The sequence below is a fragment of the Myotis myotis genome, unplaced genomic scaffold (genome assembly GCF_014108235.1).
Source record: "Myotis myotis isolate mMyoMyo1 unplaced genomic scaffold, mMyoMyo1.p scaffold_m19_p_13, whole genome shotgun sequence".
Lineage (NCBI taxonomy): Eukaryota > Metazoa > Chordata > Mammalia > Chiroptera > Vespertilionidae > Myotis > Myotis myotis.
In genome coordinates, this window is record NW_023416317.1 from 14,351,728 (window position 1) to 14,367,763 (window position 16,036).

Below are 16,036 nucleotides of genomic sequence, written 5' to 3' on the forward strand. Positions count from 1 at the left end.
TCTCTTACATCAATGTGTCTCTCTGTCTCTCCCTCTCTTTTCCACTCTCCCTAAAAATCAATGGAAAAATATCCTCGGGTGAGGATTAAAAACAACAACAACAAAAATTTTGCACCTAATGAAGGGTGAGGATAAAGGGGATGAGAGGAAAAGAATAGAGAGAAGACCAGAATGGGGAGGATGTTGCCTAATGCCAATCTGTTATCTTTATTCCTGACCAAATTTGACCCTTTGATGTATGTGGCTCTTCCATCCCCACCCCACAGGAATGTTTATGGCCTCCCTAGAAGGGAGGGCCTTTCAGTCCCTGACCTGAGGTATGTCATTCTGACCGTGTCTCATAGTGGAAACTTAGTTCATTCCTCTGCACTCCTTTAGAGAAGCTGGAGCTCTCTCAGCTCTGCAGCATGTTTTCAGAGCGGTCAGTTGCCAGCCTGGGCAGTGAGCTGTGGTGGAGGGAAATACAGTGGTGGGTGTGGAGGCTGGAAAGGGAGAGGGAACTTCGCTGGGGCATCCCTGACACTCAACCATATGGTGACATGAGTAAAACCCAGGGAGAAACACCCTCCTTTCCCCAATGCCCTCAAGGTCCTCCCTCTCTCCTAAGCTCCAAACTCCAGGACAAAGGAAGAAATGCAAATGGCCACTAAATACCTGGTCAGAAAAGCCAATGAACATGGCAATGAGATACTGAGCGGTTTGGCAACTTTAAGTGTGCATCATCTAGCAGTTCTGGTTCTAGGAGTGTATCTTTAGGAAACAGTTGAATCAAGATAAATGTGTGAGGATATTTTTGAATCACTGATTATAAAAGAAATCACTCAGAAGGGGATTGGTTAATAAATTATGGAGCATATCTAGGCTGCAATGTCATATAGATTCAGGAGCCTAAGGAGCCCGCAGCCTCATGATTTCCTTAGTGTTTCACCAACACCCATGTGGTCCTGGCCTCATGTCAGCCCCTGACATTCATGGTAAAACCCCTGACTTCCCCTGCTATGGGGGTTGGGGATGATTTAGTGAGGAGCTATTTGTTGTGGAGGAGGATGGGGGTGGTAGCCTAGACAAAGGAGGAAGCAATGGAGAAGAGCATGGTGGTTGGATTCAAGTGCAAATATACAAAACAAAGCAGGGAGGAGGACTGTGGTGAGAAGTTGTGTGATCTTAGCTCCTCCTCGCCTCTGAGCTTCCTCTTCCAAACAGAGATACTGTCCACTTCACAAGGGTAAGTTTGACAAGAGCATTGGTTTTGTCAGATCAGAATTTGAGTCTCAGGTCTGGTGTGTACCAGCTGTGTGACCTTATGCAAGTCAGTTAATGAGCGATTGTAGCATTTATTGAGTGCTTGCTGTGTGTTAACCAATAGAATCCTCCCCAGCCTAGGATACTTACTCTTATTTTTATTCCAGTCTACAGGAGAGAGGGAGTCATTTGTCCGAGGTCCCAGCCAGGATTTCTCTAACCATCACATTACCTTAACTTTCCTGTGCGGAAAACTGGGATAACAATAATACCCACAATTCCCTGTGTGGTTGGAAGGATTCAGGAAGAGGCCTGGCAAAGAGTAGGTGCTTATTAAATTACTAGAGGCCTGGTGCATGAAATTCGTGCACTTGGGGGCAGAGGGGAGGGTGTGGGGGTCCCTCAGCCTGGCCTGCGCCCTCTTGCAGTCCAGGGAGTGGGCCTAAGCCAGTAGCCAGACATCCTTAGCGCTGCCACGGATGCAGGAGAGGCTTGTGCCACCACCGCTGCACTTGCCAGTCCTGAGCCCCACTTCTGGCTGAGCGGCGCTCCCCTTATGGGAGCACACTGACCACCAGGGGGCAGCTCCTGCATTGAGCATCTGCTCCCTTGTGGTCAGTACGTGTCATAGGGACCGGTCATTCCGCCATTCAGTCGATTTGCAAATTTGCCTTTTATTATATAGGATTATTAAAATTGTTATTATATTCTTTGCATTTTCCCAAGATTTTGAAGGGAGCAGGCATCACTTGCACAAATCCTTTGCATTAAAAAAAAAAAAAGATCTGCCCTGACTGGTTTGGCTCAGTGGATAGAGAGTCGGCCTGTGGACTGAAGGGTCCCAGGTTCGATTCCGGTCAAGGGCATGTACCTTGGTTGCAGGCACATCCCCAGTAGGGGGTGTGCAGGAGGCAGCTGATAGATGTTTCTCTCTCATCGATGTTTCTAACTCTCTATTCCTCTCCCTTCCTCTCTGTAAAAAAATCAATAAAATATATTTATATATATATATTTAAAAGAAAAATACCTAATACAATGATTGGATTTTGTTAGGAGTCACATTATCCCCTGAAACACAAGAAATGATAAAGTGATTACAGAAATAATTTGTTTCTCTCTCATGGATATTTCTGACTCTCTATCCCTCTCCCTTCCTCTCTGTAAAAAGCAATAAAATATATTAAAAAAAAAAAAAAAGACCTCAAGTGAGGGGTCTTTTACTACAGCTGCCAACTTCTCCGAGGTTACTTGGGGCGTGACCATAGGGGTGTGGCTTAGAAGGAGGGGCGGAGCTAAGAAGGAGGGCCAGACTGGAGGGGCGGGGCCAGAACACCGGAGTTCAGGCTGGGGGGCGGGGCCTAGAGAGAAGGGGCGGAGCACGGGCCGGCGGCGCATGCTCGGTGGCACGGCCCACTCCGCCGCCGCTGCCGCCGGCGCCACCGCCCACTCCGGGCTGGCTCGCGGCGGTCGTCCGGGGCGCAGACTACGGCTGGGGTGGGCGAGCGCACGGCCATGGCCCCGTGGCTGCAGCTCTGCTCTGTCTTCTTCACTGTCAACGCCTGTCTCAACGGCTCGCAGCTGGCCGTGGCCGCGGGGGGCTCCGGCAGAGCGCGGGGCGCCGACACCTGTGGCTGGAGGGTAAGGAGAGAACAGCGGTTTTCTCGCGGTCCCCGCAGGCGCGGCGGGCGCGGCGCGCACAGGTGCTCGCGGGCGGCGGAGCTCGCGCGGACTTGCTCGCTTTCTGCGGGGTCCGCTGCCGGGCCGGGGTCCCCCGCGGCTCCAGACTTCCTTCCCTCTCGGGCTCGCGTCCGCCAGCCCCGGCTCGGATGAAAGGGGCCGCAGACCCCCGGCTTTGTGTTGCTAATGAGACGCGGCCACGGGCCCGGGTCCCGCTCCCGGAGGCGGGCGAGAGGGGCGCCCGGCGGCGGGTGGGAGTAGGGCGGCGGGTGGGAGAAGGGCGCCCCATCTTTTGTTCCTGGCCCGGTACCTCCGACGCCTCAGGGTTGTGCTCCCCGGAGCTGGGACCCTCCGAGCTGTCCGGTCGTGGGGCGCTTTCTCGAGCGGGAGTGGGCGTCTTCCCCGGGCTCTGCAGACTCGCGGGACTGCCAGGAGCGGACCCCGAGCGCCGGGGAGGGGTGCGCCCCCGCTCGCGGCCGCTTTGTTCCTTCTAGTCCCGCCGTCTCACTCCACTTTCACACCACCCCCGACTCCTGACTTGCTGGGACATTTTGGTTCCTCATTCACCCCTTCATCTGCGAATAGTCTCGCGGATGATCCCTGCCCCACTCCACGCCGCAGCTTGAATTGAGGATATTTTTCATCGCCAAAGGGAGGCAAGATTTGTCATCTCGGTCAGGTGTCCGAGACAGCACTGGAGAGGCGCACGCGTGTGCTTGGAGCCCGGTCCCAGGAGCCGAGCGCTCCCTGGGTGCTGTCGGGGCGGACGGGCACAGGGTGAGGGCCTGGGCGCACCTCGGCGCCGCGGTCCCGGGTTCTGGAGGCTGCATCCATCTGCCCCGTACCTCCCACGGAAGCCAGGGCGGGCCGGCTTCAGGGCACTCACAGCCTTCAGCCTTGTGTAGAGGACACGGGCTGGGCTTTGTGCTCAGGCAGCTCTGCTCCTGTGCAGCCATGAGCCTCAATTTCTTCGCCTGGAGAATGGGAGTAAATGGGCATTTCCTACTTTCCCCAGCGCTGTTGCTCCGAGGGGTGGGTTGACCCACAGCTTCTGGAGTGCCCTGGGGGCCTCAGCACTGTCAGAGCCTAAGACATGACACCCCCTTAGGGCCACAGGCTGATGCCTCTCGCTCACTTGCCCCACATCCTGAGAAACACAGTGTGGAAAGCCAGGTGTGAGCCAGGCAGCTGGGATGTCTGTAAACCCCAGAGCTGCACTATGAGACAGCCATAGCCTGTCGTCTCACAACCCCACAGTGAATATAAACCTCCTTCCTGTTAGAGTAAAACATCACATTTTCTTACTCTCTCCCATTTTAATAAAATACCACTTTTGTGTTTTTATTTAACAAGAAATAGATACCAAGTTTTCTTCAGTGTCCAGTTATAAGTTTTCCTTAGAGCTATCTCATGTTGATCCTCCTGGGTTTTTTGGATTTGGACTGATAGTTGGCTCTTGAATAACAGTAACAGCATCCCAGGCATTTTATGCCCGGATTTCATATGACGGCATAGGTGAATCAGTCCAATTTCCTGTTTTTCTGCAATTGCCCAAGTGGCTTCATGTGTCAGGACACAAAGCTTGTGAAGTTTTCATGCGGTGAGGAGCCAAGCCTGTTCTCTCTTCCTGCGGGAATGTGTTCTCTTCCCCTCAACCTGCACCCCCACAGAATTCATGGTGCCCTTTCCCCAGGGGCCTCACCTTTATGCTGACCCCCTCCTACCACAGCTTCTAGTTGGGGCTCCACCAGAACTTTCCTTGGGTCATCTTCGTCCCCTTCTTGATGAGCATGGAAGCCTCTGGGCCATCTCCAGCTTCCAGGCTCTTCCCGACCTGCACGACTCCTTCCCTCTTGGACTTGCCTTTTGGTGCATGCGATGGAGCCACCAGCTTTCCCTGACCCAGCTTGTCTACCTGCCCTCATATCCAGCTTCCCAGCCCCTCTCACCCTGCTTCCTAACTCCTGTGCCCTTTTTGCTGCGAAGGCAGGTTGATCCTGGGATGCCTTTTTTCTCTGAGAACCTGCTTGGCCTAAGACTCAGCTCAGGTGATGCCTCCTCTGAGAAGGCCTCCCAGAATGCTATGCCCCTTGCTTTGCCTTCTCATGCAGGTCCTTGCACTTTGGTTCTCACCAGACTACATCATCTGCATTTGTTCACATCCGTGTCTTCAGACAGTTTCTGCCAGCAGGCACCTAACCTCATGTGGCGGCCTCAGAGCCTGGAGCCCTGCACATCGTGGCTGAACCCTATTAGACTCTGCTAAAGCCTGTGTTCAGTGATAGATTTTAAGAAGTGGGGGAGAGATCAGAGCAGCAGGCTCCAATGTCCTGTCCACTGCAGGCTCAGGCACATGCTCTTCCTGCTGGTGCTCCTTCTTGTTACACCTCAGCTCCTTCATCACTTCCTGTGGGAAGCCTTCCCTGCTCCCATCTCTCTAGCTAAGTTCTTCCAGAAATTTCTGTCAAAGGACTGGCCAGTAAGTGCTGGTGTACAGGGACCTGTGTATTTGATTCATGTCTGAGTCTCCTACCCGATAGTGGGTGTTCAGTCCACAGACAGATGTTGGTCTCAGTTCTGAGGTTGCTTCAAGCATGGCTGGGGCTATGTGAACATAGACGACTAAGGGTTGACAATGGGTGAGGCAAACAGGAGCGGACTTCCCACGGGTCCAGGCCACACAGAACCTCAGAGGGGGACAGCGGGATGGAGAGTGAGCCCTGAAGGAGGGGCGTGACCTGGGTGCTGGAGAGGAGCGAAGCGAATAGCCCCTTGATCTCCAGGAAGCATTTGTTCCAGGAACTCTTGCCCCTGCAAGAGTGTGTATTTTCCCAGGACTTGTAAGGTGACTGCAGCCAGCTAACCCTCCCCTGGCAGCTCTGCTAACACACCCTTTAGGGCTGCTCTCAGAGGAGCCGGCCTGGTTTACGTGGTCAGATTTCACAACCTCCCCATTATTAGCGGTGCAATTAAGGGCCGATACCATCTTGAACACAGCTCGGTGTTTTAGAAATGAGTTATGGGCACACTTCCTCCACTACTTAACTAAAAAAAACCTCTTAGGGCCCTTGCCAGGTAAAGTTGCTCTTTGAGGAATAAATACACTTTCCCCAAAAGCACCAATTTGCAAACTTGTAGAGGGGAAGTCTTGCATCGTCGTTGACACTGGGTCTGAACTCATGCTCTTCAATAGTGAGATGAGTGAGTTTGTGTTGGGTAACTTTCTGTCAATGACTTGTGCTGAGGCTTTCCTCCCCCTTTGTCTTGCTGAGTGTCTGAGGAGCCTGTTTATGGAGCAGACAATTAGGAGTCTTCTTCTGCAGGTTTTAATTTTAGTGGCTTTTCCTGCAGTGGGGGAGGAGAAACATTGCTTACCTTCCTACCTAAATGGGGCACACCTTCTCTGGTCTCTTAGCCTGGAACACAACTTCTAGCCCCAAAATGTGTGCTGCTTCAGGAATTCAGGAAGCTAGAATGCTGGCATTGTCTTTACAGTGAAGTGCAAGTTTCCCATTTAAGGCAAATACTTCATCTCAAAAGGTAGGAAGGAATAGGGTGGTACTTGGAAAAGCAGAGGTTCCAGCTGGTTAAAATTTAGGTCCCTGATAAAGTCCGATCCAAGAACTCTCCTTGGCTGTGGGCCCAGGCATGTTTATTTGATTCTGAATTGGATGCGTTTTCATTCACTTGCAGCTCAGGGCTCCCAAGCCCACATCTGGTCTGCCTGTCCTGGGGCCATGTTGTCCGTGTTATACATGCTTGTGTGTCCCTTACTGAATTCTTGATTAGAAGGGACTCAGTGCTGGTTGACACATTTTTTTTCAAAGGGACGTTTTTTATAAGTACGATACTTCTTCCGACCTGCTCTGCAGTGTTAATTGGGAACCCTCCTGGCCCCCGTCCATCTCTCTTGAGCAGCCCTCCCTTCTCTCCCCACTCGACCCCGAGCCCCTGCAGCGCCCGGGGCATTGTGCTAGTTATTAACTCAGGATGTAGCTGGGTGAATGCGACCAGCAACCACTTCCGAACAAGACTTCTCACTGTGAATCCAGAGGCTTCCAGCATCAGGATTGCCTTGGGAGCTAGTTAAAGTGCAGATTCAAGGTGAATGGGACAAGCATGGGAGTGAGGTGGAGCCCAGGAATTGGCATTTTAACACGTTCCTCTGATGCTCCCTCAAGGATGAGAGACATTGCTTTGGGGGACAGGCTTCCAGGATCAGGAGAAAGGGGAGAGAAGCCACATTCTAAACGTTTAAAATCAGTTTGGGAAAAAAAAAATCAGTTTGATTCTAAATCATTTCATTGGGCTTAGAGGTGAGAGTGGAGAGTGTGTCAGAGCCCCGGACAGTGAAAGGGGTCAGGTTGACTGTGGGAGGACGTGGGGAGCCAGCGGGGCAGGGCATCCCCATTTGAGTGGGTGCCTCTGGCCTGGGGTTGAAGAGGAGGCCGGGAGGGAAGGGGACCTGACACTCCCACTGGGTTCCTCCCCAGAACAGCTGGCCTTGTCTGGAAAACAGTCTCAGGAAAGAGTCGAGCAGGATCCAAATCATATTCTCAGCCGTTCAAACCTCACAGACGCGTCCCTGCAAAGGAAAGAACTGCTAATGCCTTTTTAAGTCTTTATTTTAAGTTGAGTATTTTTCAAGCTCCATTTGGCCTAAAATGTGGTGTTGTGTGTGTGTGTTTTTTTTTAACATTTCAAACCTTCTTTTCCCACATTGGTCACTAAACTTTTACATACCCTGCCCCAGCAGATGGCTGCTGCTGCTGCTGGGGCCACCCCATCACAATTAATTGTCCCTTTCGTTCCTCCTCACTGCCTGTCGCGCCTGCCTCTGATGGATGGGTTTGTAGGCTTCTGGAAGCTTGGGCCCCCACCCTTGATTTTTAAGGTGGGAACTTCACTGGCTGGGGTGGGGCAGCTCCATTGGAGCCGACCTCTCTCCTGCCACGCTAGCCTGGCAGCTGAGATCTTTTCCATTTTGCATTTGGAGGGTCTCCTTGCCTCCAGCAAGCCCAGGGGGCTGTCTGTGCTGGTGCTGTTGGGCCCCATCTCCTGGTATCCTGGCTGGCCCAGCGGGCTGGAGGCAGTGTTTGTCTTGGCTGCTGAGTCCTTCTGAATGGGCCTGCCACACGTTTAGGTAACTGATGGCCCAGCAACACATTGTCTCCTCCAGGGCCCGGGGCCTTTGAAGCTCTTCCTGGTGGGAAGTAAAGAGACTATTTGCTCTATTAAAATGCCTTGGTATTTCCTCTGTTTAACCACAGGCCACTTCCTTTCTGCCACTCTAAACCCCGCAGGGCCACTGGCTGATTGAAAAGACACAAGCCCAGGAGTGATCACATCCTATTGAAACAGATAGTCTTACTGCAGATGAAAGCTGGGGCATGTCTCTAAGAAAACAGATCTGAGGGAGAATCCTTGAGATGGCTCCGGACCTTGCTCAAAATTTAGCCCGTTGACGTAATTCACACTTGAAGTTCTGAATGCACGAATGGGTACTTTTTTTCTTCTTTAAAGAAGGGAAGCCTAAATTGTCATCAAAGTAATGTATGTTTTGTCTGCATATGGCAGATAAAAATGATTTGATCAACTGGATTTCTCATTGTGTAAGCTGGAAACTCTGCAGTGTCTGGGAAGAGCATGCTGTCTGTTCACAGACAACCGTGGGGGCTTGCTCCCTGCTTGCAGACTCCGTCTGCTTGGTCTCATGTGCTCAGAAGTCCAAGTAGGAAGTTTGTAGCATAAATAATACCGAGTCTATCTCCAGGGAGACTGGCCCTCATCCTTTCCCAAGCAGTATCTTAAAAGAAGATTTAATTAATAACAGCAGGCAGGAAACGAAAAATTGAACAATTAAAAAATTACCTAAGTAACAAAGATTGGAAATTTGAACTCCATCTGTATCTTGTTTTTATCAAGGGGCCTAAAAAAGGAATAACTAGTTAGTTTCTAATGGAGACTATTATTTTAACATTTACAACTCCATTGTTCGAAGTATCTATGATAAAAACAGCTTCCCTTTTCTTTGGTTCCTTGTTTGGAAATGTTGGGGGAAGGTGGATGTAGCTAATTAAGGCTACAACATTTATTTAAAGGGGGGACTTAATAGGTACCAGCTGTCCTCAACAAATCACTAGATGGATGACAAAATAAAGATGTGATGTGAACACACATGTAATTCTCTTCTAAAACGGAAGTTGCCCTATAAATTGTCTGATTTAATAGCGCAAATGAAAACTACCTCTACTGTGCACTTTCTAGAAGCATTTGTTTTATAGTACACCTAATGGTAAATGTCTTATTTGCATAAGGCTGGTACCTTAAGAATTGAAAGGGCAGTAGATGGCAAGTATTGTTGGGAGTTGAGCAAATTGTAATTTTATTGCATGCTTCTTCATTCTAAACTGCTCTAATAGACATTAATCATGAGGCTTTTCATGAAAAATTACTGCTTTGTAGGGAAGCTTGCTTGAACTTATCAGAAATGCCATATAAAGTGGGAAGAGCAACTTTGAAAAGGGAAGGGAAATTAATAGTATTCATTAAAATGTTCAGATGGATATTTACATCTCACACGTTAAGCGAATACTTTAAATGAATCCTTTTGAAATCATAAGGGATTCGACTTTAAAAACCTAACTCTTTGGGTTTAGAAAGTACTTTATTCTCTTGAAAACTAGGAGTCTTTCCAAGTGTTCTGTTTTGTCAGTTTTGTAGACCCCCTCTACCCCCCCATTGAATGGTAACCCTTTTTAAAAAAATGCTGGCTATGCCCCAGACTTCTGTTCTGGGATGGACAGTTTTACTCAAGAGGGGGAGGGTGGATGGGGATAGAAGGAGGGTTTCCTTGGAACGAAGAGGTCCATTTTCCTGAGACAGGCCATATGGTTTAGAAATTTCTCTGTGGTTTTATTCTGTCCAGGTGATTTCTGGTTTCTCCTCTCCTGAAACGGCCCTCCTTTTATCTGAGGCAAATGCAATGCAGTCCAGACCGAGTGCAGGCGCAGCAGCCATTGTGGGCCCTGCTGAGTGGCAGTTGATGCCCATCTTCCCCTGCAGCGGGCCCGTTTGTCTGGGTGGGGCACAGGCCCTCGCACGGTTAGCATTCATTGTAACTGCGCAATGTCTGAGACTTATTTGGAGTGAGGAGGCAGGAGACTGTTGCTGGAGCAGCTACTCTGTGTCAGATGGTGGAGCGGTTCTGCAGTGATGGCGAGCCAGGCCCGAGGCGAAGTCTGGCTTTTTAGTCTGTTCCTCAGTTGGTTCCCAGTAACTCTGCCTTTTTGCTTGCCTTGTCTCAGTTTCCCCTGCTTTGGTGGAGGCCCACCTTTCTCTGTGAGGCGTTTCCACCACCACTTGGCCTCCCCATGTGAATTTCACCTGTGCCACAAGGCCCACATTTAGTCAAGTCAGACCCCCCTCCCAGCATGTTTCCAGAGCTGGTGAGGATGCATCCAGCCTTTGGCAGTGATGTGGTGAAAAAAGCAGCGGGAACTTGATTTGTGTATGAAGAAGCGTAATGTGGGTGGTTTAGAGGATCAGGATGGCTGAAGTCAGGTCTGCTGAGGGGACATGGAGCAGGGCCTCTTGGTGAGTGGAACCAGGAGGAGGGGTGACAGTTTGTTTTTGTTTTTTATTTTTATTTCAGAGAGAGGAAGGGAGAGGGAGAGAGATAGAAACATTGATCGGCTGCCTCCTGCACGCCCCCTACTGGAGATCAAGCCCACAACCCAGGCCTGTGCTCTGTCCTGGGATGGAACTGTGACCTTCTGGTTCATAGGTTGACGTTCAACCAGTGAGCCACACCGCCTGGGCATGAGGTGACAGTCTAGGCAGAAAGAGAGACGTGGGCAAAGCTGGAGGAGGGTGGCTCATTGGAGGGCAGAGGGACAGGAAAGTTGAAGATGGAGGTTGGGACTCGTTAATGGGGGTTCCGTGAATTTGCCTGCACGTGCCTGTTAGGAATGGTGAGGTGCAGCTCGGACAGTTTCTCCGGCACATGAATGGCTTGTTAAGAATGACCTGCAGTGACCATTCTTTCATTCAGCGAGTATGTGGTGCTTTCTATGCGATATGGCCTGAGTAGGGTAACAAAATACCAGACGTCACCACTCTATTTAAATAGCAACCCCACTGCTCCTCTATCCCCTTTTCCTCACTTTATTTTTTTCCAGAGAACTTTTCACCAGGACACACACAGTGCTTTCCAGTCTGTCCGTCTGTCCCCTCCACTGCAAGGTCAGCTCCATGAGAGCAGGGCTTTCCCTGTCTGTCCCTGCTGCCTCACAAGGTCAGTGGCAAGCACCTAGTAGTTTCTCCCTCTCTGTTTCTCGAATAACAAAGTGCTCTGCAGGGAATCGAAATGGGCTGATGAGAGCAGGCTGAACAAGTGGGCGATCCTGGGTGGCTTCTGTGAGGAGGTGGCATGTAAGGCGAGCAGTTACAATAAAAATTTCCTCTGAAGTTGTAGTCCCTTATGTCTTGTTAACATTGGCCATCATGTTGCATTAGGTGCTGAGAATAGCATAAAAGTGGGCACTACTTCTGCATTCACACCACAGATTATGGGACAGTGTGCCCCACACTGACTGCTGCTGGGCTGCAGGGAGTGCTAGAGGCATGATTGGGGCCAGCGTCAGATGGGAGTGCACTTTGCAAATTGTTGCTTGAAGAGGATATTTGGCCTGTCCTGATTGCTGCCCTGCAGATGAGAGAAGCGTGTAAAAAGTTACTTCTAAGCACCAACTAAGCATCCTGGCTGGGACTGTGTGAAGCCACGGGATCGAAAGGGCCCGCCCTCCCTCCCATCAGCCCTCAGTGGGCATGCACACTGTGCCTCATTTTATTTCAGTCCCCTCTTGTGAACGGTCCCTCCAGAATCAGAGATGCTCTTTGCCTTCTTTCCGGGGCTGTGGGTTTGCCGGCCAGCTGTGGTAATGAGTTTTTGCCTGGCTTTGATTTTCATGCCTTGCCTCCCTGTGGGAGGAACTAGATATTTCTGATCTTACCTCTCTGCTCATATTCAGATCCAGCCAAGCAATCAGTGACTTCCCGAGCTTTTTGTGGGAGACTGTGGGAAAAGTCCTGGTTGGCTGGCTATGAATTAATGAAATCCTTAGAAGCCTTCACTAAAGATAGCTCCTGTGGTTTAAAAAAATAGCATTGCCTTTTTAATTTGAGAAAGAGGTCATGCAGTTTTACTGAAATCAAGCAGAGAAAATGTAACATCTGGTCGAGCTGCCCGAAGACTGCTTCAAGGCGGGGCAAGAGCGGTGGGTCCCCAGTGTCCTGCCCCGTGTCCTGTCGCCGAAGGTGACTGTCACCCTCCTACGGCTGCTTCTCTCATGCTCTCCTCCTGTTTGAAGTCCTGGAGAGACAGAAATTCTATCCAATATCTTTGCACTTGAACACATTTCCCATCTACTGAACTTCCTTCCTCTTACTTAAAGGGCCACAGGTTTCTTTTAAGGGGATAGTTTTTGAGTTGGTCAAGACTAGTGTCATCATTGCTTTTATCTCATTAAATAAATGATGGGGTTGGATAACCCGGGAGAGCTTGGGCAGAAGGGGAGGTTTAAAGAGCCGATCTAAAAAGTTTTTATATTCGTTAGAATTCTGATAAGAGGAGAAAGAATGACACATTGCAGAAGAGTTTTAGGCAAAGGCATAAAGGGGATTTTAAAGGGACCTATGACTTTTTAAAGAGCAGTAAAACATGAATGTCTTAAATGTCTGCTGTGTGTATATCTGCCCAGTGAAGTGAATGTTATAATGTTTTTATATTTATCCTGGATCTATTCTGGATTAAGACTATATAATTTTCCTTGAAAAACATTGGTAATATTTTTGGGGCATACATTTTCTGAAACTAAACAGCAAGATGACGTTGTTGTTGCCCCCACCCAGACCGCAGCCAGCCAGCCAGTCACCTGTACCTGGGACTTCTCTGTACTGTACTGTCTCTCCTTTGGTTTGTATTCTGAAAGTTTTCAAACCTGCAGAAAAGTTGAAAGAACAGCAAAATGAACACCAGTTCCCCTTTGCCTAGAGTCACCGGTTCTTAGCATTTTACCATGTGTACCTCAGTTCTATTGTCCTTCATGATTTCATTTTGAATCACATTCCGGATTCAGACAAGATTGCTGATTACCTTTTTTGCTTTTTTTAAATTGTTATGTGAGGACATTTCTTTAATTGATTTTAGAGAGGAAGGGGGAGAGAGAGAGAGAGAGAGAGAGAGAGAGAGAGAGAGAGAGAGAGAGAGAGAGAGAGAGGAGAGAGAGAGAAACATTGATGTGAGAGAGAAATATTGATCAGTTGCCTCCTGCACATGCCTCAACTGGGGAACTATTCTGCAACCTGGGTATGTGCCCTGATCGGGAATTGAACCCATGACCTTGCGGTGTGTGGGACCATGCTTCAACCAACGAAGCCTCCCACTCATTATGTTTCGATGGCCTGTCTGCTTTATCTACAACAGCTCCTTCACCTTTTCCTTGGTCCTTTATGACACACACATTCTGAAGAGTCCAGGTCACTTGTGTAGACAGTCCCACAATTTGGATTTCTAATCGTTTCCTCAGGATTAGGGTCAAATTAAATATTTTGGCAAGATCCTGCTACAGGTGATACTGTGAGTAGTTGTATTTTAGGTATCAGTAGGTAGACAATATAGATGCAGGTATGGCAATGAGAAACATTTGGTTTTTCACCTTCAAATTGTACACAGAGACCTTCCTAATGAGTCAACCCAGTTTAGTCTTGTGTTGTCTTTAAAAAACAAACGAACACGATGCTTTACATTCGGCTTCCCCTCTTCCTAACTGAGGGTCCAGAAAGGTGCAGGGTGTCATTTGTGCTGTGCTATAATCTCTCTTTCTTTAAAAATCATTTGAAATGAACATTGCTCTCTCAAAATTAGGAGCTCTGTGTCTCCAGAATGCTTCAGGCGTTTGCTGTTCACATGGGCTTATTGCTGACAGTGGTCGATGTCGCCCTCAGCGACTGGGAATGAGTCCCTATTAAAACCTCTATTTGGCCGGGGCAGGTTTACGCTTGAGTGCTTCCTCACGCCAAAATTCAGCCATTGCTTTCCTTTGTGCTAAGAAAACATTGAACTTTATTTCCAGTAAAGGCCACTTCACTCAAAACATGTTCTCAGAGTCAGTCTCCAGCCTTTTAGTTCTGTGCGTGCGTAGCGCCTAAATTATTTTATTAGAGCCCCTTACAGACAGTTTCATTAGTTTAACCGGAATTACTATCTTCTACCTGATTACATGGCTTTTCTTTCTTTTATTTGTCCCTTCCCCAGACTCAAGGGTCAAAGACACGTAAAGTTAATATTGGTTATTTTTCCAAAGTAAGTTAAAACATCAAAAAGCGACAAGTTGTTATTCCTGAGGGTACCAGGGAAACGGCAGAGACAAAACCCCCATCTTTTATTCATAAGTCCAGGCGGCGGCGAGGACAGGGGCGGGCCTGTGCGCCTGCCATTTGTTCAGCGTTCGGGGCCAGGCCTCCTCCCCTGCTGGCCGTGAAATGTCATGCCGAGATGTAATAGTGGGACATTCAGCATCCAGAGAATGGACCACAGAGGTTCAACTTCGCTTTTCATTTTCTTTTCTGGCACCGAGTCCCCGGTCCCCTCTGTGGCCTGACAGTGAAAGGCCAGAAAGCAGCACTCTGGATGCTGGTGGGGCAGCCCAGCCCCGTGGGCCGGGCCCTGTGCTGGAATGCAGGCCCGACACAAAGGCTGGGCCGGGTGGGCCTCCCCTCGGAGGCGCTCACGGTGCCTTTGCTTTGCCTGGTTTGCTCTGGTCACAGGAGAGAAAGTTCTTGTTTCCATGGCTCTACTCCCCTGGGTTTTGGTGGAAGTGCAGAGCGCCTTTGATGTCCCAAAGCAAGGGGTGGGGCTCTAAGGATTTCTGTGCGGGGGGGGGGGGGGGTGGGGGGGTGGGGGGGGTGGGGGGTGGGGGGGTGGGGGGGTGGGGGGGGGTGTGGGGGGGGAGGCACTGAGGCCAGGAACTGGAGGCACTGAGGCTGAGAGCCTAAGGCTGCAAGCCCCCCCCCCCCCATTGTCTTTGTATAAAGAGACATCAGGCAGCATTTGCTAAACACGGCCTGAAATTTGACTTTGAGCAATAGTTCTCATTTGGGGGTGATTTGGGGAATCTCTGGAGACATTTTTGATTGTCCCAGCTGAGAGGAGCAGACGCTACTGGCATTTAGTGGGCAGGGGCCAGGGATGTTGGTCAACATCCCACAGTGCACAAGTTGGCCCTCCCAATAAAGAATTATCTGGCCCATTTTGTCAGTACTGCTGAGGTGGAGACTCTGATTTAGGGGTCCCATTTTAGTATTTGAATTTCTCAGCTCACATAGCCTCATAACACTTTTCAATTTCCTTTCTGTTTAACAGAAGCTGCTGGTTCTATAAATCCGCACTCGGGATGAATTTCCATTAAACTCTCCAAGACATATGATTAAACTATTGTGGTGCTCCTAGAAGATGTGCTGTGAATGCAACTATGATTTTAAATGCAAAAGACGATTTTGTGTGTATGTGTGTGTGTGTGTGTGGGGGGGGGGGGATGACCATCATTTGATCAAAGTAGCATAACCTGTGCCTCTGTTTTTGTGACTCACTGATGGTCTGTGGATAACATTACATTTTTTTCAGCATGAAACCCAACACTTCAAATCCCTAAAGCAGTCTCAAATTTATGGTTAATAAAAGCATTTATTGTACTGGATGTCATCTGTTATATCACTCTGGGGCTAGAAACTGGCAAGCAGTGGACAGGAAATATTTTCATTTCAAATCGCTTCAATCTTATGGTCTAGGGGCAAAAGTGTCTGATTTCAGGAAAGCCGAGTTGAATAGCATAGTAATGAATGCATTTTTACTTGATTAAGCAGGCATTCTCTCCCTTTCAAGCAATCTTCTCTCTTTGGCTTGGTGGGGCTAAATAAACATGTGATGTTAACTGATAGCATGTCTTATGTTGGCCATATTTTTCCTTTGATCATCTTAAACTTCTCAGTGTTTTTCAGGAATCCTTAGCAGAGCAGGAGCCGAGGGGGAGGTGGATGGCTGAACTCAAGTGTTCAC

The 16,036-nt window shown here is 49.2% G+C and overlaps 1 protein-coding gene across 1 annotated transcript in view; it reads left to right on the top strand.

The window, feature by feature from the left end:
- Positions 1-2,666: 2,666 nt before the first annotated feature.
- Positions 2,667-16,036, top strand: part of IL17RD (interleukin 17 receptor D) — a 61,814-nt gene continuing 48,444 nt past the window's right edge. Inside the window, exon 1 of the mRNA XM_036331839.1 lies at positions 2,667-2,880. Coding sequence (XP_036187732.1) covers positions 2,755-2,880 — 126 coding nt within the window. The 5' untranslated portion in view covers positions 2,667-2,754. The remainder of the gene's footprint in view (positions 2,881-16,036) is intronic.